The sequence below is a fragment of the Ursus americanus genome, chromosome 7, assembly GCF_024610735.1.
Source record: "Ursus americanus isolate L20-20 chromosome 7, mUrsAme1.1.p, whole genome shotgun sequence".
In the NCBI taxonomy this organism is placed as follows: Eukaryota; Metazoa; Chordata; class Mammalia; order Carnivora; family Ursidae; genus Ursus; species Ursus americanus.
In genome coordinates this window covers 36,394,247-36,417,188 of record NC_142133.1, presented here as the reverse complement: position 1 = coordinate 36,417,188, position 22,942 = coordinate 36,394,247, and the positions used below count along the sequence as shown (strand labels likewise).

At 54.2% G+C, this 22,942-nt stretch overlaps 3 protein-coding genes across 6 annotated transcripts in view; 1 reads left to right on the top strand and 2 right to left on the bottom strand.

Moving 5' to 3' along the window:
- The first annotated feature begins 2,336 nt into the window (after positions 1-2,336).
- Positions 2,337-22,942, top strand: part of TEX261 (testis expressed 261) — a 26,992-nt gene continuing 6,386 nt past the window's right edge. Inside the window, exons 1-6 of one of the 2 annotated variants that reach the window (XM_045788221.2) lie at positions 2,351-2,515; positions 3,463-3,542; positions 4,670-4,823; positions 6,826-6,893; positions 7,602-7,704; positions 7,871-8,515. In XM_045788221.2, the coding sequence (XP_045644177.2) occupies positions 2,446-2,515; positions 3,463-3,542; positions 4,670-4,823; positions 6,826-6,893; positions 7,602-7,704; positions 7,871-7,986 (591 nt within the window). In that variant the 5' untranslated portion in view covers positions 2,351-2,445 and the 3' untranslated portion in view covers positions 7,987-8,515. Of the gene's footprint in view, positions 2,516-3,462; positions 3,543-4,669; positions 4,824-6,825; positions 6,894-7,601; positions 7,705-7,870; positions 8,516-22,942 lie in introns of those variants that run through there. The other variant, XM_087863511.1, reaches the window with a different exon arrangement.
- Positions 10,782-17,633, bottom strand: ANKRD53 (ankyrin repeat domain 53). Of its 2 annotated transcripts, none has more exons than XM_087863510.1 (6): positions 16,487-17,633; positions 16,035-16,242; positions 15,618-15,817; positions 14,173-14,382; positions 13,633-13,753; positions 10,782-11,885 (listed from the first exon to the last, which is right to left on the bottom strand). In XM_087863510.1, exons 1-6 carry the CDS (start codon positions 16,549-16,551, stop codon positions 11,172-11,174), a joined length of 1,518 nt encoding a protein of 505 aa, XP_087719636.1. In that variant the 5' UTR covers positions 16,552-17,633; the 3' UTR covers positions 10,782-11,171. The 2 variants fall into 2 exon arrangements, with proteins under 2 accessions (XP_087719636.1, XP_045644176.2); XM_045788220.2 differs by having other exon boundaries at positions 14,173-14,337.
- Positions 17,975-22,942, bottom strand: part of ATP6V1B1 (ATPase H+ transporting V1 subunit B1) — a 22,627-nt gene continuing 17,659 nt past the window's right edge. For both annotated transcript variants that reach the window (XM_045788218.2, XM_087863509.1), the window contains 7 exons: positions 22,345-22,442; positions 20,894-21,017; positions 20,575-20,725; positions 20,247-20,329; positions 19,296-19,400; positions 18,972-19,101; positions 17,975-18,881 (listed from right to left, as the gene is read on the bottom strand). In XM_045788218.2, coding sequence (XP_045644174.1) covers positions 18,718-18,881; positions 18,972-19,101; positions 19,296-19,400; positions 20,247-20,329; positions 20,575-20,725; positions 20,894-21,017; positions 22,345-22,442 — 855 coding nt within the window. In that variant the 3' untranslated portion in view covers positions 17,975-18,717. The remainder of the gene's footprint in view (positions 18,882-18,971; positions 19,102-19,295; positions 19,401-20,246; positions 20,330-20,574; positions 20,726-20,893; positions 21,018-22,344; positions 22,443-22,942) is intronic.

Genomic DNA, 22,942 nt, shown 5'->3' with positions numbered 1-22,942 from the left:
GGTGACCTGTAATTTTATTCAATTCTGATACTGTAACTGCCTGGAGTTAGTTGTCAGACTCCCCAAGTTTAAGGGCTCAGTCCCACAAGCCTGCCCTCACTTCAGATGCAAGTTACGGTCATGGGTGGCCAAGGTGCCTACGCTTCTGTCCAACTTGGCTACAACGTGGGGGGGTTCCCAACCACCTTCCTCAGGTTGGATAATTTGCTAGACAAAACTTGTAAATAGTAACTCAAAAATAATTGGCTGACAAAACTCGGAAATATTTACTTACACTTACCAGTTTATGACAAAGGATATTATAAAGGTACAGATGAACAGCCAGATTAAGGGGCACAAAGGGCGAGGTCTGGAAGGGTCCCGATCCAGGAGCTTCTGTTCCTGTGGAGTTGGGGTGTGCCACCCTCCAAGCATGTGGATGCATTCCCCAACCTCTGAACCCCATAGTTTAGGGATTTTTATGGAGACTTCATCACACAGTCATGATTGACTATTAACTCCATCTCCAGCCCTCTCCCTTCTATGGAGGATGGGGGATGGCACCGAAAGTTCCAAGCTTCTAATCAGGGCTTGGTCTTTCTGGGGACCAGTCCCAGCCTGATCTATCCAGGAGCCCACCCAGAGTCACTCCGTTAGACCAAAGACACTCCTCTCACCCTGGAAATTCCAAGGGATTTGGGAGCCCTGTGTAACACACTCCTATCACCTCTACCATTCAGGAAATTACAAGGGTTTGGGGAGGTCTGTGTCAGGAATGGGAGCAGAGACTAAACATACATATTTCTTATTATGTCACAGGTCGTTCTTAGATTTTCCATTAGATCTGGTTGTGCTATGCATTAATAAAGACATTACCATATCACACATCTGGCTTTCTAAAAAATATTTTGATAGCTGTATTTCAGTATAATTTCTTTGTTTTAATCTTATGTATTCTTTATTGAGGCAAATATATGTACGTAAAATTTACCAATTTATCCATTTTAAGTGTACAGTTCAGTGGCATTAAGCATATTCACAATGTCGGACAACAATCACCACTGTCCATCTCTAGAACTTTTTCATCTTCCCCACCTGAAACTCTGTACCCCTGAAACAATAACTCCCCATTACTCTCTGTTCCCCTCCTCTACCGGGCTCCTTTCTGTTTACAAATTTGAGTACTCTAGATACCTCAGATAAGTGAAATCATACAATGTTTGCCCTTTTGTGTCTGGCTTGTTTCAATTAGCATGTCCTAAAGGTTCACTCATGATGTGGCATGCATCAGAATTTCATTTCTTTTTAAAGTTGAAGGATATTGTATTGTACGTATAAAACACATTTTGTGTATGCATTCACCTGTTGCTGAACATTTGGGATGTTTCCACCTTTTGACTATTATGAAAAAAGCTGCTATGAACATTGGTGTACACATAACTCTTTGAGTCCCTGCTTTCAGATCTTTGGGGGCAGATACCCAGGAGCGGAATCGATGCGCTATATGGTAATTCTATGTTCAGTCTCTGAGGAATATGTATTCATTTTGATGCATGTAAAGATTATCCTGAAATGAGTAGCTTAGCCCAGTCCCGTACGTATACTTTATTTTGCATGCCTGTCGTGGCCACTAGATGGGGAACTTCTTAACAGGGGCTGCGCTGCTCCTTCCGCCCCCTCAGTAAGGTTCATTGGTATAGTAGATGCATTCGGTGCCCAGTGGGCGCCCTGCGTGCCCACCCCTGGCGATGTGCAGGCGATACAAAGGTGCAGAAGGCACCCTCAAGGAACTCAGCCTAAAGGGAGAGTTACGCCTGAGGATGACTGATGAAAGGCGCCCCAACTCCTGCCTGTGCCGCTTCCTAGATGTAAGACCTGAGGCAAGGTAACCTTCCTTGGCCCCAGCTTCCCCATCCTGAAATGACTTACAATCAACGTCCATCACGAAAATACCACGCAGCCTTTTGCGCGGTGCCTGGCCCGCGTTCGGCCGCAGCAGTTTTGTTCCGGTTAGCCGCCGTAGCAAGACAAGCCCGGTGGGCGACCCGCCCGAAGCCTTCCGGCCGCTGCTGGCTGGGCAGCGGTCAGGCGGCCCTCTCGCGCCCCGGCCCCCTCCACGCTGGCGCCGGAGCGCCCAGGGGGTGCCCGGAACGCTGTCCCTCCGGCAGGCGCCGCGTCCCCGCCCCCGGGCTGCGTCGCGGGCCCTTCCCTGGGTGCAGCCCCGGGTGGCCGGAGCAGGGTGCCGTACGCGGCCCGCGGCGGCTGGTCCTCCGCGCCGGCGGGCGGCGCTCGTCCGTATTCGGCCGAGGGGCGGCGCTCCGGCCGGGCTGCTCTCGGGCGCGGCGCACGGCCGTCCCGCCGTCCGCGGGGCGGGGACGCGGCGACGGTGGCGGCGGCTCCGTGTCGCCGGAGCCCAAACGCGCAGGCCCGTCCCGGCGGTCGGGGGGCGGGCGGGGCGGGGGCGCCATGTGGTTCATGTACGTGCTGAGCTGGCTTTCGCTCTTCATCCAGGTGGCCTTCATCACGCTGGCCGTCGGTGAGAGTGCGCGACCCGGGTCCGCGCGGGTTTCTGTCCCGGCATCTGTGCTGGCCAGGGGTCGCATCGCGAGGGCGGTCGCATCACGGGGGCGCCGGAGCAACCCGGGGGACTCCTGTCCGGTGCTCCCGGCCTGCGCATCCCTCCCCTTTCCTGTCCCGCCGGATCCTGCCCCCTTTGCTGACCCCAGCAGCCCAGTGGGACCTCGGGTCCCTCCCGGTGTCACTAAACCCGCCCCGGCACTGCCTGGGAGTGGCTGACTCAAGTGCCCCTTGCACGAGCTCGCGCACTGCCAACCGCTGCCGTGCCCACCCTCGCGGGCCTATCGCGCTGAACTTTTCCGCGACACTTATCCCCGCCCTTTCGCTTCTGGCCCTTCGTACTGCCGCCTCTCTTGGAGTTTGACACGCTCTTCCCTTCTGGCTAGTTCCTACTCTTGGTCTCAGCTGAGATCTCACCTCCTCGGGGAAGCTCTCATGGGGTTTGGCGGTGCCCTGTACTTTCTCTGAAGTAGCACTTGTCACACTGGGATCGGCGGACTCCTCTCCCTACCCCCACCTACCCGCGCTGGGTCAGGGAAGGGGCCTTGCCTGTCTTATCCTGTGCGCTCTTCACTCAGCCGGGCACTTGGCCCATACCAGGGGCCCAACAGATATTTAGTGAATGAGTGAATGAAATTCCCCTTTATGGCCCAGAGGTTAGGATTGTGCTGAGGCCTCAGATACAGGTTTCCATTCAGTTTTATGGAATCTCTTTTTAGTTGCCCTGACAAAGTTTTGCTTCTTCCGACTTGGGAGGACCCCACATGGGTTGTTTGGTTTGTTCCTTAGGGAGTTCATGAGGGGTTGATGGGGACCCAGCTGCAGAGAGAGGAAGGACCAGGATGGTGGGAGTGACTCTGGCTAATGTTCTCCCTGCTTCCTTCTCTTCCCACCCCCCCCCCCCAGCGGCTGGACTCTATTACCTGGCAGAACTGATAGAAGAATATACAGTGGCCACCAGCAGGATCATAAAATACATGATCTGGGTAAGTGGCAGTTTTCCCCAGGATTTCCCCCTGTTTTGCCCTGCCTCAAAGGAGGAAGTGGGGAGAGTTTGGCAACAGATGAGACCTCTGTCCCTGCTGTTTCCCCAGGGTGCCACCCCTACCTCCTTCACCTGCACCTTGTCTCCTGAGTCTGCTCTCTGGGTCCAGGTGTTCCCTTGCCTCCTTCCCCAAGTAGCAGCACTTCACTGCAGACCGTGTTCTCAGTTTCCTAGGGTGACAGCTGAGTGCACACTCGGTGTTGGCAGGACCATGGCTTGGCCTTTGCTTCGTTTTTTCCCATTGTCTCTAGCCCCTTGCTCTGTTGACAGCATTTAGAACTAAGAGGAACCTAGGGACAGTTTTGAGTACTTGAGTTAGAGTACTCATTGCCCTCTTTCTGATTGGATCAAGTGACTTGTCCTAAGAGGAAGATGCCTTCCCTGGCCCAGGCCCTGCCCTCCCGAGGTCTCATGGAAGGCTTCTGTTCCTAAAGACACAATCCTTGCCATTGATGTCAAAGCTACAGGAGTGCCTGTTAGCGGATAGATTCCTGCCAGCTACAGGAAGGGGTGGGGATTGGGACCATTTGGGTGGGAGAAGTCCAGTGCCTCCCAAGTCACCTGGTGTCAGCAGCCACTCTGGGCATGGCTACTTGGGGTAGCGGGTTAGTGGTGGAGACAAGACCATAGCAGTCAGCTCTGGGTTCAGAGGCCTGGCCTGTGGGTTTAGGTAAAGGAATTAGAGCTTCATTCTACCAATTGCCATTCGTTAAGCGCTGACAACTGTAAGTCCTTCAGAACAGTGTTTTTCAAGTTGTAGGTCTCATTCTTGGGTTGTGTCATCAGTTCAGTAGGTCATGATCAGCATTTAAAAAAAAACATAATAAAATAGAATTGAAATTTGAACTTTGATCTGTAAAATGTTTACTGTGGGTTGCTGTCAAAAATTTTCGAGAACGGCATTAAAAGATGCCGCCCTTTGGGAGCTGAGAGACAAGTTGGGGAGGACTATGAAACGGGGAGATTGAAGCATGAACCTAGTGCTGCCCGGAGCAGGCTAGGGGTTAGTGAGACCAAGAAGGCTGCCTGGAAGAGGCTCCCTGCACTGTGTACCTCTGGTTGTTTCAGTTCTCCACAGCTGTGCTGATTGGCCTCTACGTGTTTGAGCGCTTCCCCGCCTTCATGATTGGCGTGGGCCTCTTCACCAACCTTGTCTACTTTGGCCTCCTCCAGACCTTCCCCTTCATCATGCTGACCTCGCCTAACTTCATCCTTTCATGCGGTGAGAGGGGGCAGAGCTGGGGAGGCAGTCGAGGTGGTTGCATGTGTCCAGCTCAGTCCGGGGCACCGTGGGGGTATAGAGAAAAGTGGCAAACCACCAAGGTCCTCCAGGAGGCCAGGCTGATTGGGAACATGCGCTTCTCACACTTGAGGAGCCTAGAGTCTGCTTGGCTCTAGTGACTAGTATTTGGGGGGATGGGGTGGTGGGGGTGGGATACTTAGACAGGGAGGGCTTTCCCAGGGAGGTGAATTTGAGAAGGGAGAAAAGGTGGGTTCTCTGTGTAGTTATGGGCTCTAAGAAACCACTTGGCCAGGAAAAGCCCAAAGCCCTACCCTGGCTGGCAGGTAGCGCCCCGTCTAGTCGTCTGGCCCAAAATCTTGATTAACACAAGCTTCATGGGGCTGTGGGTCCCCCTGCGGGTGCCGGCATTGACGTAGACAAATGTGTTTAGAGGACCCTGACCTTTCTGCCTTTACCCTGACACTACTTTCTGATCCTGGGTGTCATCATTTCTCCTCTTTGGCCTTGGGTTCTTGATCTGTTCAAAGATGTTGGACTCAGGTGCCGCACAGTAGGTGGTTATAGATATCCCCAGAAAAGATTCTGGGACGTGTTTGGTTATCAGGATTGTCTTTTCTCCCATTAATCATTACTGATCATCTAGCCTTTGGGCAGGATATGACATATAATTGGGAGTTTCTTAGAGCTACTTTACTATTTCTGTGGGAGAATCTGCAAAGAGAATATTACCCACAAGGAGGGCACCTGGTCGAAGCTAGGACTGGCCTCTTCCCTGAGTGCCTTCATGTGATTCCACCAGAGGATGTGTTTGGTGGGGGTTGGTGTGGGGAGTCTTCCCTGGAGACCAGACCCCTTCTGCAACTTCCCAGGCAGTAGAACCCTTCCCATCCCTCCCACAGTAGCAGGTCGTCCTGGCTTCCCTTTGTCATTCCCCCAACCTGCCCTTTAGATGCCTGAGAGAGGTTTCCTGAAGATCTCTGGGCATCAGGCATCATCTGTCTTCCAGTTTCCCTAGTCCTAGAGTGTGGCTAGGCACGGCAGAGCTCTGCCTTAGAAGGGGAAAGGCAAGAGAGGAGGAAAGAGAAACAAGACGTGGCATTGGCTATGAGGTGGCCGTGCGGGGTGTTCAATTTGAGTGGGTGCTTTGTTCGGTGCCTGGCCTTCACCTTAGCATGAGAACTGGCAGGGATGCCTGTCCCTGAGCAGCCATCCCCAGGATCTGCAGCTTGGCTCTGTCCTACATAAATGTGGCTGCACCCTGAGGAGGTGGGTTTCAGTCCAGAACATACCAGTTTAGACCAGTGAGCCCTACCCTGGGGCAGAATGAGGAAGGACCCTCTCCAGAATTTGGAGGAACCCTAAAACTGCACCCCAAAGCATCTAGCAAACTGTGCCCTTCTATTCCTGAGGAATGAGAGCCTCTTTATTTGAGGCCCTCTCCCAGGTGCCCAGTTCAGAGTGGAATCTCTTGGGAGTGTGTTATCTGCACACTCATGACTTCCTGCACCCACTGCCCACGGGAGGGCACTCTTCAGGACTCACAGCCACTTAAAAGCAGGTTAACTCTCACAGTGCTTTGGATTATGTAACAAGTCTCATTTTTTTTTTTACCGTTCAAAGAGTTTACTTATCTGCCTTCTAATTTTGCTCATAAATGCCTTCTGCCGTGGGCAGGTAGGAGCTAATCCTCCCATTTTCACAGATGGAGAACTGAGTTCTGGAGAGTGGTGTATTTGGCTTATAGCCATACTGAGTTCGGTGTAAAATCAGGACTAAGACTTAGGGCTCCCACTTACATCGAAAACCGGGGATGTACTGTATGGTGACTAACATAATATAATAAAAAATCATTATTAATAAAAAATAAAAAAATAAAAAAAAAAAGACTTAGGGCTCCCAGCTCCCAGGGGCCTTTTGAAGGTTAAAAGTCCATCTTTATATTCTTCCCCCCAAACTGACTGACTCTTCATTCCCTCAACAGGGCTAGTGGTGGTGAATCATTACCTAGCGTTTCAGTTTTTTGCAGAGGAATATTATCCTTTCTCAGAGGTAAGAAGTGTTCAGCACGTCAAACTATTAGCAGGGACAGAGGAAGGAAAGGGGGCTTGCATGATTTGCTCTGTGAACTTAGCTAGGATTTGAAATAGTCTATGCAGGGATAATGCATTTGAAAAAAATAGTATTGATGAGTTTGGAAAGTGGTGTGGCTGAGGTAGGGAGGACACTGCTCTCCTCCAGGGAGTCCTTTGGTTCTCCCAGGATCACAGCCTAACACCCTGAGGTCAGGATAGGGCATTAGGTCTGACACAGACCTCACGGGGCTGGGCTGGTTGCAGCCCTGAAGCCTGGCTCCTCCCAGAAGCCTGCCAAGCCTTTTTCCTCCCAGGGGTTCTCCACACCCTGCTGCTCCAGTTCGGACCCCTGGGAAGAACAAGGTCACTTTTGGGGGGGAATATGGATCAGTCATGGTTTTGCCTTCCATCTGCTTCCTTTAGTTCAGAAGAGTTGTTTGTCCTAGTGACCAGGATTTGGGGATTGTGGTCACAGTCCGTCATCCTTAGCCTCACCTTTCCCCACTGAATTATCTCCATGTCTGAGGTTGCCCTGGCTCTGCCTCCTGGGCCCCAGCCTCCTTCAGAGATCAGGTGCGGGGCCTTCTGTGCATTCTTGACCGCCTCTGTAAGACACGTGGTAACCATGTAGTGCCCACCCTTGGCACTTCCGGGGCACCTTCTTCTCAGTGTCTCTTGTTGCTAGGTCCTGGCCTATTTCACTTTCTGTCTGTGGATAATCCCGTTTGCGTTCTTTGTGTCACTGTCGGCTGGGGAAAACGTCCTGCCCTCCACCATGCAGCCAGGAGGTGAGAAGGGGTTTGTCAGGGGTCACTGTGGGATGCCCTCAGGAAGGCCTGGGTCATGTGGCGAGCCCGAGCCCAGCCCTGTGATGGAGACAGTTGGGCTCCAGGTGGGAAGAGCCGTGTTCACATGTAGACACACACACTCATCTCCCTGCCTATGTCTCCACAGATGACGTGGTCTCCAATTACTTCACCAAAGGCAAGCGGGGCAAACGCTTAGGGATCCTGGTTATCTTCTCCTTCATCAAAGAGGCCATTCTACCCAGTCGTCAGAAGATATACTGAACCCCTTGGGGAGGGGATGAGGGGGCAAGATCAGGAGAGTCGGGCCCCTGGGCCTCTGCACTAGATGGGGGCCGTGAGCCTGGAAGGCACCTTCCCCCAGCCCTGGCCCTTGTTCCCTTGACTCTCCCTGAAGCCCTCATCCCCACCTTCCTCGAAGGGCTCAGCTTGGCTCAGATCTGACGCTGCTAGAGGCTGCGACCTGAGAGGGCACCAGGGAGGATGGCAGAGCCTGCTTAGCCAGGAGGCATGGTCCACCTGGGTAGGTGGAAGCTGAGCTCCCTATGACCCTCCTGCCTACTTCCATGGTGGGTCAAGAGGTTCTGGCTCGCTGGGGCAGGCAGGGCAGGGGCTATGAAGCTGGAGAGCAGACAGGGATAAGTTCTCTGGGCAGATGGTCGTGGGGAGGGGCCGTGGCTTGGCACTTCCAAGAGAAATAGTTTTTGCTGTTGAACTGTGATTTCTGTCCCAAGTGCTGATTCCCATTTGAATAAAGATTCTAGGTGGCACTGTTTGCCTTAATATCCTGAAAGTTCATCTCCCTTTCTTCCCGTTGACCTTCTGCCCTGGATTGGACTGGCTTTTCTGCTCCAGGGGCTCCTTTTCTGGGTTTGGGTCTTGCCCTCCCAGAGGGACTGCTCTCATGGCCCTTTGTGGGAAATGGGCAGAGATGAGGAGCTGAGCTGGGGCAGGGGAGCTGGGGGCAGGGGCAGCCTTTCTCGTGCCCCTCCCTTTTCTTCCATCTCTTCTTTCCCCCAAGGCTCCATGGCTGTGACGCTGGGGGCAGAGGAGGGACAATTTGGGACTGGGTTGGATTTTCAGAACATCTGCAATATCCTGTTTGTAAGTCTTCCCCTGGGGAAAAGAAGTGGTTTCTGCCTGAATTCTATCTTAGGCCCAAGGAGAAAGAAAATAGAAATTGGCTTCCAGGCAGTCTGGGTGACAGCCTAATTTTTAAGAAATGGGACTGAGGGGGGAAAGGGTTTGTCACTCTAAGAGCACAGGAGGGCTGGCCCTCTCTTCTGTGTGCTCTTGACTCCCGGGGAGCTGACCTCAGTCTTCTAAGAAGGTGGGCCAGATCCTGGCACAGACCAGCATTTGCTGACTTTGCACTCCAGCTACAGTGCCTTGCAAATACTCGGCAGTACACACGGGACTGAAGCCCCTACGAGAGCCGTTCTAGCCACGTCCCGTACCTCAGAGCGAGACTGGCAGGTGTGGAGACGGACAGTGCACATGCGGGACCTTTAAGCCGGGGAAGCTCCTGTGCTTGAAAGTCTCTCTATCCTGCCCCAAGTCCCACCACAGCCCTTCATTCCCTTGACTTCAGCATTTCCTGTTCTCTTAAAACTCCCAGCCTTTCCCTTTCCCTGAGAGGAGTAGCACATTCTGGTTTCTTCTTGGTGGGAATGAGATGGCCAGGCCTTTGTAGCCTATGCAGACAAGGGAAGACCAGGTAGAGGACACAGGAGGCCAATATCACCCTCACTGCTGGGTCAGCAGCTGGCCCTGCTCTCCCTTGCTGTCTCCTCTGTTCCTCACCCCGATGATACGGCTTCTCTCCTAGGGGTTGCCGGTGGCCTTCCCGTGCTAAATGCAGCGGACCCTTCCATATCTTTTACTGGATCTCTGCAGCAGCTGACAGGGCTGATGGCCCCCAGCTTCTTGAATTGCACTTCCCTGGCACTCCTGTGGCTGGTCTTCCTCCTACCTCTGCTGTTCCTTTCAGTCTCCTGTGCAGGCTTCTCCATTTGCCCCATGCACCATGGGGTGTCTCAGGGTTCTGTTGTGGGCTCCCTGGAGGAGCCCATCGATGCTGATGGCTTCAAGGACTCTTTGCCAAGGAACTGAGAGTTGACCGCCGGCCCCAGCATCCCCCCTGATCTTCTCAACCATAGTTCTGCTGCCTCTGGGTGCACAGACAACTCTCATGGGCCAGAGGGCGCTTGTTGCTGTCCTCCGCAAACCTGCCTCTTTTGGGTACCTGTCGTGGCCCCAAGACCCCTCAGGAGCCAGACCAGAACCTGCTTTCTAGCCCTGCTTTCTCCTTCTGCCCCTCCCCCTGCCGTCCACTCTCTCAAAACTGTTAAGTTTACCTTCCTAACATCTCTTGACTCGAGCCACACCCACTGTCATCAACTTATACCTGGGTTATTGTGACAGCCTCCTCCTTCTCTGTCCCACAGCCAGACTTGTCTAAAATGTATAGCTGATCAAGTCACTTCCTGGCCTACAACTTTCCATGGCTCCCTACTGCCCTCAGGATAAAGTCCAGACCCCTTAGCATGGCTTGTGAGACTTGTGATGTCTGGTTCCTGGTCACCTCTCTGGCCTCATCACTTGCCACCTCGCGCCCTGTGTCCCAGCCTCCTGTATTCAGAGATGCCACTTTGATTCCCCTTTCTTCTGCCCACCTGGGTACCTTCTCTGTCAGTTCTCTACTGAGATTTCACTTCCTCTGAGCTTTGTCCCCTTTCCCCCGGCATACGACACAGATCACTCTAGCTTACTTGCCTGCTTACTGGTCTATCTCCCCTCTAGACTGTAAGCTCCTTGAGAGCAGGGACTGTCCTTCAATTTTTGTATCAACAGTGCCTGGCTTGGTGCCTGGTACGTAGAAAGCACTCAATAAATGTTTGTTTCATGAATGATTTGTAGTGATGTGTCCAGGGGATAGTAGGGGACCCAGGCTAGCTTCCTGGAGGAAGTGCAAAGTGCTTTTATCGTCTCAAACTGAAGCCATGGGTCCTCCCTCCCTTCCCCCAAGATAGGCTGCTTGTGCCTCCCTGAACTACAGAAACCTTGAAGGACTTAATCTGAACAGGAGGCAGAATTTTCCAGTGGTCCTTCATCCTAGAAGCCTTGTTCCTGGTGGGCTGGGGTGAGGAGAAGTAGCGGGGACACCAAAGTGTCACTTTTACGATGCAAGGGCCCAGGATGAGACTGATGCCCACTCCGAGGCCTCTGCCCGAGCTTAAGTCTCCTGGGGAGTCCAAGAAATTTCTCTGGAGAAGGGAGACCTGGGATCTAGGCTTTTGTTAGGGGAGAAGAGGCTCTGATTTTGAAGCTTGGGAGTGGGAAGTGGGAAGCCTGTGGCTACTCCTCTCCCTCTCTTCCACCCCCAACGTGAATCACCACATCTCAGCCTTCATCGGGCTGCCTCAGGTTGAGAGCCTACCAAAATAAGTTTATGGGGGGCTTTTGGGGGAGGGCAGAGTGGGGAGCCCTTGATGGGCTCGCACAGCTGCCAGGAAGGCTTCATCAAATGTCTCACGGAGGTTCATGGCCAGAGTGTCGGTCCAGAAGTTGTCGTCACCCAAGTGCCGCTTCTGGGGCACATTCCTCATGCTGACAGGGCAGAAGCCCTGGGGCACTTTCATCCTGGGTGGCCACACTGAAGGGTGCAGCTCTCGGACTATCACCTCGAAAGGCAGCCGGGGCACAGGCGCCACCCGGTGGCCGGCCACCGTGCACAGCTGCACACCGCCGTGCCTGTCAGACCTCACCTCCAGGAAGCCGCGGAAGTCTTGCTCTGGGCTGGGGTCTGGATGCACACCCAGGCGGATGCCCTGTGGGTAGCCGATCTGGGTGGTGGGCAATCTGGCAGGGTTATTGCTAACATTCCACGACTTGGGCCGTCTGACCATGGGGTGGGTGTAGATGGGTGTGGGTATCCCCAAGGGCTGCAGCTTGGGCCCTGATGTCTGCCTCAGGCGTGCCTCTGGGGAGGGGTAGAAGCTCTTCCGAGGGCTCTGGTGCTTGGGGGTCTTGGAGACGGGGATCGCCTGGGGTGCGGCACAAGGCACTTGCTTGGCCTTGCAGATCAGGGTTTGGCCCCGGAGCAGCTGCTTGCAATGGAGCCACTTCTTGAAATCAGCTTCTCTCAGAATTTGGTGCTCTTTCTGCAACATCAGAGGGTGCAAGAGAGTCATGGAGGACTGCCCCTCCGCCCCGCTCCTGTAGCAGGGGCCTTGTGGCTGTAGCCCTTGGAAACCTCAGGTGTCATTGGCCAGATACAGTCCCACCGCAGGAGGCCTAAGTCTGATGAGAGAAACTCCTGCCTTATGGGAGCCCTTGGTCTGACAGGGAGATAACTTGCCCGAAGGGAGCCCTTGGGCTCATGGGGCAGGCAGAACCTCTCCCATACAGGGGACTTCTAACCTGATACGGCCTCTGCCCCAAGTGAGGTCTCTAGTCCCTGCCCTAGGGAAAACCTCAAGTCTCCTGGGGGAGACATGCGTCCACCTCCAAAGAAGTCCCCCATCTGCTGGTGGAGATGTGTCCTGCCCTGAGAGAATCTCTGGTTTGAGAAGAAGAAAGAAGAAAGGTTTGGAAGGTTGGAACTAGGGGGAGCCAGTCTGGATAGGCTTCTGCAAGTGGTGAGCCTTATATGTTAGGGGATGTAGTTGGCTGGCTCTCTGGGCTGGGTGGTCATGACTCAGTCTACCTCTCTGTTTTTGCCTCCACTGGAATTGAACCTTCAGCTTGTCCCAGAACTGCCCCTTGTCCACCCCCTTGTTTCAGTGTCTCATTCCCCAGACTGTTGCTAAGCCATCAGGTGGTATGGAGATTGACCCAGCTCGGGAGGTAGGCTCCGATTAGGCTAAGCCAATCATAATAATTCCATCAGCCTCGCCCCAGACCCAGGTCAGTCAGCACATAGCTTTCCTTTAGCTCTAGGGATTGGAACAAGAATGGACATAGGATCCAATTGAGGCCAATAAGAGATAAGGGGAGATCTGGAAGGGGCTTCTGGGAAAGTGTAGAGCCACAGGAATGGATGAGCTTTGCCTCCTCTGGACACATGGGACTATGAGGACTGGGTGACACAGCAGAAGAGGGTGGGGCTGAGAAAACTGGAGAGAAATGCAGCTGGAACCAAGCTGGAGTACTGGATTTTGCCAGCCCTGAAGCCCTCCCCACTTCTGGATCCACTTAGGATTCCCAGCATCTTCTCTCTGGGTTTTCTGGCTCTTGCATCCTGTATCATTATACCTGCTTAAAATCCTTTAGCGACTCGCCCATTCTTCCCCAGCCAAGGTCCATCAACAGATCTGAGCCCCTTCCAGGTCTCTAGCTTGTCAGTCTCCAACTCACATCTGTTCCCCTAGCTGTACGGACTGTGTACTTCTCAGCGTACACCACGCTCTCCTGTACCTCTGTGCCTCTCCACAGGGCTGTCTGTTCCTTCTGCCTGGTCAGCCTTTCCCTTCTTCATACGGCCAACTGCTGCCAATCTTTAAAGATCCTCCTAAGCGGCATCTATCCGGCACCCTCCTGGACCCTTCCTCCTCTATGGGCATATAACCTACCTCCCATTCTAGACCCTAAGCTCCTTGAGCGAGGGGACCACATCTCATTTGTCTTTGGAGCCTCAGGGTCCAGCAGGTGCCTAGCAGAGAGGAAGTGCTCAGTGTCTGTTGGAAAGGGTGAATTTTTTTTTTTTTTTAAGACTAACACAAAATAAGACTTTTGACCTAGGGGAGTGGCTTTTAAGGGTGGAATTTCAGAGGATAGGGAGAGGGAGGCTTTTTCTGGATGGGACTGCCACCAGCCACTCTTAATAACTGCGTTTGAGTCATGGTCTCCTGTGCTCACCTGCTTGGATAGCAGTGGCTGCCCGATGCCCCTGCCCGCCCTCCCCCTTACTTGATACTCAGTCAGGTAGTCCTGTTCCATGAAGGCCAACTGGTCCTTGAGCCTCTTCAGTTTCCCCATCTCACGAGCAAAGTCCTTCTTGTCCCGTTTCCACATGGCATCGTTCAAGAACCTGATGGCCAAGGTGGGGGTATGTCATCCCCCAGTGACCGAGCTTCACCCTGGGCTGGGAAGACTGGCTGCTGCTGAGGGCCTGGGTGAGGAGGAGGGGAGCCACCAGAGACGCTGTTCTGCACTGCCCAACGCCCCTCTGGCTAACCACTATCCTTTGAGGTGAGAGAGGAAAGTGTCTGTAGTCGGATCACCACCCCCGGCTGAGGATTCAAGGCCTCAGGGCAAGGAAGAGCCCTGCTAAATCCAAAGAGGGGAGGCCCTGTGAAAAGCCCTGGGAATAATAGCCTGGGCTGGGGTCTCTGCAGATTTATCTGCCAGCCCAGACCCTCCTGGGAAAGGCTCAGCCTTAGGGCCCCAGAGAAAGGGCTGGGGGAGTGGGCAGGGGTGGCGGGCTGTGGGTGGTTCTCACACCCTCACCGGGCACAGTCGCGGTGGTTCCATATTTTGCAGTAGTCGATGGGCTTGCAGCCCACGGTGTCTCGGGCATGGACATTGGCACCATTTTGCACCAGCACCTTCACGCAGCTCAGCAAGCCCTTGCAGGCTGCCAGGTGGAGGGGTGTGGAGCCATTGCTTGTCTGACTGTAGAGGGCCGGGAAGAGGGCAGAAAGGAAGGACAAGGACCATCTGCCCATCAGAGAGGTGGGCAAACCAGCTTCCAGGTCTGCTCTGCCCCTAGCGCACTGGTGACTCTGAAATGTCCCCTCTCCTCTCCGAGCTTCAATTTCCTCAACCGTAGAAGGAGGGTTTGGACTAAATGAATGCTGGGAGCCTGATTATATGGTTATGCAACAGATACGATCTGCTGGAAGAAGAGCTGCGTTGGCTGGAGCTCAGAGGGCACTAACCTTATTGGCTCTTAAGTCAGCCAGCCCTCCTGCCCCTTCCCCTGCCTGGCCATGGCGCACAAGGCCTGTGTGACCTGGGCCCTGCCTCCTCCTCACCCCCATCTTCTGACCTTGCTCCACTCTTTCCCAACACGTGATCTTTGCACATGCTGTTCCCTCTGCCTGGGACTCTTTTCCCCGGCTCTTTGCAGGGCTGGCTTGCTCCCAGCTTTCTGGCTGCAATTTAAATGTTATTTCCTTAGAGGTGACTTCCCCTTCCAAAAGAGATCCTCTGCCCTACCCCTTCTACTCATTACCTCAACACCCTGTTTATTTCCTTTGTAACTACTTACTACACTGTCATTGCGTTCATTTCTTAGTTTGCTAGTTCACTGTCTGCACAAGTATATTAGCTTCACGAGGGCTGGGACCACGTCCGTTCGTGTCTTCACTGCTGTATTCAACTCAGGCATGGCACTGAGCACACAGGGCTCCGTAAATATGAACGCGTGCAGTCTCCCATAGGCCGTCCGGGCACTTCCATGCATTTCCTCCGTGACCACAATAGTCTCATGTCATCCTCCCACATTTCAGTTGAAGACACCCAGGAAATAGTTCCCAAACTTTGCTGTAAATTAACACCTGGGAATCTTTTAGGCCTTCCAAAGCCCAGGCAGCACCCCATACCAATGGCGGCCTCTGATTAGAACACAGCCACAGGTATTTCTGAAGCTGCATGGGTGACTCCGGTGTCCTGGCAAGCTGGGGAACCAGAGCACTGAGGCCAAGCGTTGAGTGACTTGCCGGAGGTCTTGCTGTTTGCTAGCAGATGACAAAGCTGGGAGGTGAACTAGGTCTGTCGTCTCCCAGAGCCTGATCTTACTACACCATGTGGGCTCGTCGACTGCTTTATGTGGGACCCGATCCTTGTCACCCCAGAGCCCTCTGCCTGTCCTGTGTGGATCTGCCTACCTGCAAGTGGGGTTCCTATCTGCCCACGCTCCAAGACACTTTCTGGACGCAGGCTGGACTCACGTGTTGAGGGCCGCCCCTCGCTTAAGTAGATAGTGAATGCAGGGGAGGGTCATGGTCTTGTTGTCCCCGTGGATGACCAGGTGCAGGGGTGTCTGGCCATTGCTGGTGGGCAGGTCCACGGGAAACTGGTACTCCTCTACCAAGAGCTGCAGGCACGGCAGCTTGCCACTCTGGGCTGCAAAGTGGATGGCGGTGAAGCCCTGTGGGGGCGGGAGGACGGTAGGAGGAGACTGAGCAGGACTGGGGCCCCGGGGTCCACAACCTAACCTACAGAGCAGTTTCTGCTGGCAGAAGGTGACTATCTAAAAGTATCTGTGGATGCTCCACAGGGAGATCTTTGCCAGGGAACCACTATGTGAGGAACGTTCTGTGGGTACAGAGGACTTCCTTTCTTGCCGCCAAGCTACAAATCCTTACCTTGTCATCTGCCGGAATTTTGTCCCGGTCCCGACTCAGACAGAAGCGCAACCATTCCAGGTTGCCCAGTGCGGCCGCGAACAACTCGTAGTAGCTCCCAATGGCACTCTGGTCCCACTCACCATCGGGCTTAGCGTGGGCGCAGGGATGGAGGGTCGGGAGTGGGCAGGCGAGCGGGAAAGCCGGGTCTGGGTCTGGGCTGGCGGCCCTGCGGAGCGGTGTGCGTGAGGGTAAGGGCTGTCACTGAGCACCGAGCACTTCTGGAGGCCAGGCCAGGGGCTCGCTGGTTGGCAGGGCAACGAGGACGCCACCGTCTCCACTCACCCGTCAGAGGCGAGCCCGGACCCCAGCCCCGTTCCCCCGCTCCTCTCGCCGCCCAAGGGCTCCCGCCCGCTCCGGGCCCTGCCCCTCCAGGAAGGCCCCGCAGCCTGGCCACCTCCTCCCCGGCCCACCTGGGCTGCTGGGACGCCGCGTCGGAACAGGTGACCTTGTACGAGACTTTCTCCGCCGGCTGCATTGGACGCGTGTGCAGGGGGTCTGCTCCCTCCCCCTCCCCCACGCCCTGCCCGCCCGCGAACCCGCAGGGTCCCGGCCGCGCCACCCGCCCGCGGCGGACGCTCGAACTCGCGCTGCGGCTAGGGCGGCCCCTCCGCGGATCGCGCCACTTCCCGGCCTGAGTAACCCGCCGCCCCGACTCGACTGGCCAGCCCGGCGCCTCCAGGAGATCCTGCCGCCGGGAACCCCGCCTCCCAGTGAGCTCTGGCCCATTCGTCCTGGAAACAGCATCCACCGCACACACAAACCAGAAGACACCTGGGTTTTGTTTGATTATAAAATTAGTAAGTGCTGATCGTAAACACAGCGCGAAGGCCGAGAAGATTAAGAATCACAATCCCACCACCCACAGAAACCACGGACTACTACGATATGTGTATACATATCCTACGTACACTTCTCGTACTTCTTTTCGTTTAGCATTTTATGAACTAGCATCCACTGTCAGGCCATATACCGAACGTACATTATGACGCCACCGTAGCCCAACATCATAATGGGCGTGCCGCATTTCCCACGTGCGGCAGAAAACAAAACGATTCGTCTCGGTCGTTTCCTTAGGATGAATTTCCTGGAAGCAGAATTACTAGGTGAAAGGGAATCAACATTTTGTGTTTGCACACTGCCCACCGGCAAGGTTTTCTATTTATTTACACTTGTGGCCGCCGTGAAGCAAGTACCGCCCATCAGTCATGGGACTCTGGGGGAGTTACTTGACCTGCGCGTGTCAGTTTCCGCTTCAGCGAACTGGGAATACTCCCACCTACTTCACAAGGAGGGAGGGGATTGGAGCAGCGAGACCAGGCCAGCTATCCTGAATTTTCTATTATTAAAAGAGGAACTACTTGAACCATCACCACTAGCGCTGAATATTGTGATTTTAAATAAACATTTGTTAATAATCTGGTAGTGGAAATGTTCTAATTTGTCTCCTTGATGACTACCAAAAGTTAGTTATCAGTGTTTTTCTCTTCTGGGAATCATCTATTTCTTCACATTGTTCTTTGTTTCTTACTGAATTTGTGAAACGTATTAACAAAGTAACCCTTTATATATATTTGTCAATGTTTTCCTCAGTTTGCCTTTTTTTTTTTTTTTTTTTTTTACAATATATGGTAGTCAAGCAATCAGTGTGGCTTGATTCAGTGTTGCATGGACCATCCACATTCCATCCCTTCTCAGGGGGAATGACCCCAAGCTTATCAGAGGTTTACTGAGGCCGCAGGGGTCCAACTCTAAGTAAACCTGACCACACCACCTACTTCTAACTACCTTCTCCCCTCTGGGCCCCATCATTCCTGGTATTTCTCCCAGAGAAATCTGAGGAGGGGGGAGGGTCTCCCAAGACCACAGTGACCTACAGGGAGGGACAAAAATGCAGATTCTCCACCCAGCAGCTCTCATCCTAGGGAAACCTCCTCTGTTGGCCCATTCTCCTCCCAACCCCAGTGGTCTGTCTGCAGGAGTCAGCACCCCTCCAGAGCACTTTAAAAACTAGCAAATTCTACTGGGCATCTGCCCCAGGTGGGGCCTTAACACCGGGCTTCAAATTAAGATAAAGGGACAATGCTTTGCAGGGACAAAACTTGAGGATTTCCTGGCAGTTGGGGGATTCTGTGGCCTGTTGCCTCTAAAATATCAGGGTCCTAAGAATGACAACAAAACCCTATGTATATGTCGGGGCTGGAGAGTGTCTCGGGACCTCTTCAAGTTCACCCTCAGTATCTTTACTTGGCTTATCTTGCAGTCTCTATACTAGTGATTGCAACTCCAGCTCTAGGGGGGGGGGGGGGAAGTAACCAGTGCAGAGGACTTCTGCCTCCAGATTCAGATTAACTGATCTGGTTCGGAGTCTGGGCCTTGGTAGTTCTCTAGGTGATTCTCATGTGCTTAATACAGGCCTAACAACCTTTTGTTCTTTCCCAGTGCGGGAAATCCAGAGAGAGGGATGGAGCGTGGGAGCCCCCTCCCCCCCGCCTCCCGCCCGGAGCCAGCGGGTCGCTGACAGTGGGCGCTCAAGCGGTTGGTTCAGGTGTGCGGGACCTTGGCAGACACCAAGATGTGTGTAGAACGGGCATAGGAGCAGGGGCTCCCGGGACTGAGCTCCGGGGTCCGACTGTGGGCGGGGCTAGAGCGCAGTGTCGGACGCGGGGTCCTGCGGCGCCCCCTCGCGGGAGTAGAACTCATCGAGCACGCTCTGCGGGATGCGCTTCAGCATCTCCTTGGGGAAGATGCGCAACAGCTTCCAGCCCAGGTCCAAGGACTCGAACACGGAGCGGTTCTCGTAGGGGCCTAGGGACGGGGAAGGAGTGTTAGAAGTGTGCGCGCATATGTGTGGCCGGGTAAGGGGGTCACTGCCTGAACGCTCCCAGTGCGCCTTACCCTGGTTGATGAAGTTCTTCTCGAACTTCTGCAGGAATTCCAGATAGAGCAGGTCCTCCGAAGTGAGCGCCTCCTCCCCCACCACTGCCTTCATGGCCTGCACGTCCTTCCCGATGGCGTAGCAAGCATACTGGGTGAAGGGAACGGTCCAGCGGTCACCGCAGGCCTATCACAGGAGCCCAGTGGCCCCCAATTTGACTGTGTGGGAACCCCAAAAGGGGAGGGATTTTGCCAGAGAAAAGCTCGTGGTTCAGGTAGTGTTCAAACCTCAAACCTCTAGCTTCTGAAACTAGGTTACCCGCAGTCCCTGGGCTCTCTCCTTACCAGTTGGTTGGAGACGTCTCCATGGTCCTTTCTCGTCATGCCCTCCCCAATGGCAGACTTCATCAGCCGCGACAGGGAAGGGAGCACGTTGATGGGGGGATAGATCTGGGGAAGCAGAAGGAGGGATTGGCAGAAGGCAGCGTCCAGCTTTCCCTCCTACCCCTACTTGTCTCCCCCCCCACCCCGCGTTCTCAAGAGACCGCTCCTCACTCCTCCCACAGAGAGGTGGGCTGGTCATGCCCTGCCCTCCTTTATCGCCCACAAATTCTAGAGCTTGGGTATGCAGGTGTCTACATGTGTGCTCCTAGACAGGAGGTTGGAGGGGGGACATGATGTGACATTAGGTAATGAAAGTCACTATTTTAAAACTGTTGATTATTTGAACAAAAACCAGGTTGAAGCTTAATAGTTAATAGCGGCAAAGAAGGAACATACTAAGCAAAGAGGAAAGAGTCACAGGGGTTGCCTTTAACCTCGGATGGGACAGACATATTTTCTAACCTGTTGGCACATTATTCACCATCTACTTGTGTCAGTTACCCATTGTTTTGGTCCCCAGAGCAAATTACTGGAAAGCAAAGAGAAGTAGTATTTATTGAGTATCTACTATCTGCTGGATACTCTCTCTATGCCAACTGATTTTATCATCCACAATGCACTCCACTGAGTGATGAATACTGTTATTTCTGTTTTATAGATGAGGAAACCTAGCATTAGAAGGATGAGATGATTTCCTCAAGGTTCCCACAGTCAGGTGGTCTGGATTCTAGCCAGACCCGTCTTGTGTCTGTGACTAGACAGTCTTCCTGGGTCATCTCCTCCTTGGAGTTAGCCTGGCCCGGCCCCTCCTAATTCAGAGAGAACTGAAGCACAGCAGGTGATGGGACATCTTTTAGTCAGTGTCTCCGGGGGTGGTGGTGAGAGCACTAAGTCGTAGGGAGGGGGCAGTACTTGTCTGTTATGAAGCTGTCTGTCCACGTAGATCTGTCCCTCTGTGATGAAGCCCGTCAAGTCTGGGATTGGGTGGGTGATATCTGCAAGGAAATGCACTGGTGTCAGTGTAGACGGGGCGCACGTCTCCACCCACTCAGGGCCGCCTGGGCTCTACTCCTCTCGTGGGAATGATGGGGTATGTGGAGGCAAGGAAAAGACAGTGAATCCCTTGATGGAGAAACAGAGCTACTGCACATCTATGCAAAAAACCATGGACCCTTTAAGCACCCCAGTGGGAAGGGCGGGCAGGGGGCTGCAGAGGGTCGTGGGCAGCGAAGACACTCACCGTCATTGGGCATGGTGAGGATGGGGATCTGAGTGATGGACCCTCCCCGGCCCTCCACGCGGCCTGCCCGCTCATAGATGGTGGCCAGGTCTGTGTACATGTATCCCGGGAAGCCTCGGCGCCCCGGCACCTCCTCTCTGGCCGCTGAGACCTGCAATGTCAGTGTCGCTGGGGTTAAGAAGGGGGGCAAGAGGCTGAGTGGGAGGTTCAGTGACTGAGAAATGGAGTGAGTGGCGGCCCGCTTGGATGGGCAAGTTTCGGGGTGGAGGGACCAGGGAGAGGCGGGCATGACCCTGACGCCCTTCACCAGCTGCCTCACCTCTCTCAAGGCCTCTGCGTACGAACTCATGTCGGTCAGTATGACCAGCACGTGCTTCTCACACTGGTAGGCGAGAAATTCAGCAGTGGTCAGTGCCAGGCGCGGCGTGATGATCCGCTCGATCCTGAAGGGACAGCCCGCGTTGAGGGAGCCCAGAGGCCTAGGCCTGTGCTCCCTCCAGCCCCAAGCGCTGAGTGGACAGTGAACTGTGCACAGCAGGAGGGGAGTGGGTGGAATGAGCCGCAGCTCCCAGGCCCGTGTCAGCTCTGGTTCCTGGCGGGCGGGCAGCTCACCAGGTCTGACACTCCTCCCTCCTGCTGTCCAAGGGAGGAAGGGGTAGGGAGCCTGGAACAGGCCGGGTGTTGGGTGAGAGTGGGCCAGGCAGGGCCAGGAGCATCGATGAGGACGACAGCACCCTGTCCCTGTGGGCCTCAGGGTAAGGGGGCTCTGGCCTATCAGAACGAGGCCGAGGCGGGGCTCCTGCCTTAGCTCTCTCTTCCCCAGCCTCCCGTCCCCCCACTGGCTCAGCTGGAGCACTCTCTGGCTTCTTTCCATAAGGTTCCTCCCACTACTCCAGAGCACACCTAGCGTGCACGTTCCATACGCACGCCCTGCCGGCCTGGCAGCCCCCTTCCACTCTGAGCTCTCCCGAGTCCCTTCCTCTGGCTCCAGGCTCGCTCAGTCTCAAGCTCTGTGCCTGTGGGCCTTTTCTGGCGTGATGTCATCTTGGCCTCCAGAATTCTGTTACTTCGTTTTGGAGCACCTTCAGTACCCAGGACAGTATTAGAATTTTTTTTTCACCCACCTGACCCACAGATTTAAACTCACATTTCCTGAACTTTAAAAATCGCAGTTTTTCCAAATGAATAAACAAACAAAAAGCAGAATCAGACCTATACATACAGAGAACAAACTGCCGGTTGCTGGAGGGGAGGGGAGGGAAGGGGCGGGGAGATGGGCAAAATGGGTGAGGAGAGCAGAGGGAATCCGGTGGATGGTACTGCAAGAGTGTTGCTTGGTGACAGATGCGAGCTACACTTGTGGCGAGCGTAACAATAACCTAGAGAAACTGAATCACTATGTTGTGCTCCCGAAACTAATGTAACAGCAGTGTTTGTAATACACGGTTTAAGGAAGTATCTCTTTAGTGGTGACTTCAGAAGTGACTCAAGGATAAGGAGGCCTGACTGTGGACAGTGGCTGGACAAAGGTTATGGGGAGAACAGAGGAGCTATAGGTGGCATGCAGGGTTGTGGTCGATTCCGTCTCTCTGTGGGCTACTCCTACCCTTTACTGAGCCTCAGTTTCCCTGTCTGTACAACAAAGGGCTGTTTTCCCAACTCTGGCCCATGGCTGTGGTTCTGGGATACTCCTGAGCTCTGGTACTCTGGATGTTGAAGGGGACAGGGACCACTGCCTGAAGGCAGTCTGGGTGCCAGGGGATGGCTCACGTGGGGTCGTTGGCCAAGTTCAGGAAGAGGCAGACATTCCCCATGGTACCATTCTGCTCGAAGTCAGACTTGAAGAACCTGGCTGTCTCCATGTTCACCTGGACACACAGCAGGGAGGGCTGGAGGGGGGTCTCTGCAGCCTAAGGGCAGGGGCCCTGGCTGACTGGCTAAGTTCCTGGGGTGACCCAGCACTTGAGAAGGCAGGGCCTGGGTTTGTTCTCCCTGGGCCCACAAGAGAAGTTCAGATTTCTTTAGGGTGAGCTCCGCTCAATGCCATCCCAACCCCTCACTTAGCCAGCTGCTTCCCTGCTAAACCCCTCCTTGGGCCCTCTGAGGGCCCCACGGCATCCCCTCCCTGAAGCTGTCTCCCCAAATTCCCTGGTGTCTCCCTCCTCCAGGCCACCCTGGTATCATCTTATAGCTCCCATGTCCTTTGGAATGCGTTGAGGGACACACTGTCCTGGTCACTGAGCTCCCCCTCCCTCTTCAGTCATGCTCTTGCTTCTCCCACCAGATAGACCTGGATTCTGACAGCTTCTCAGGGAGAAGGATTATGCTTTCCTCATCATATCAAGCAGAGCCAGGGTCCAAGAGAGAC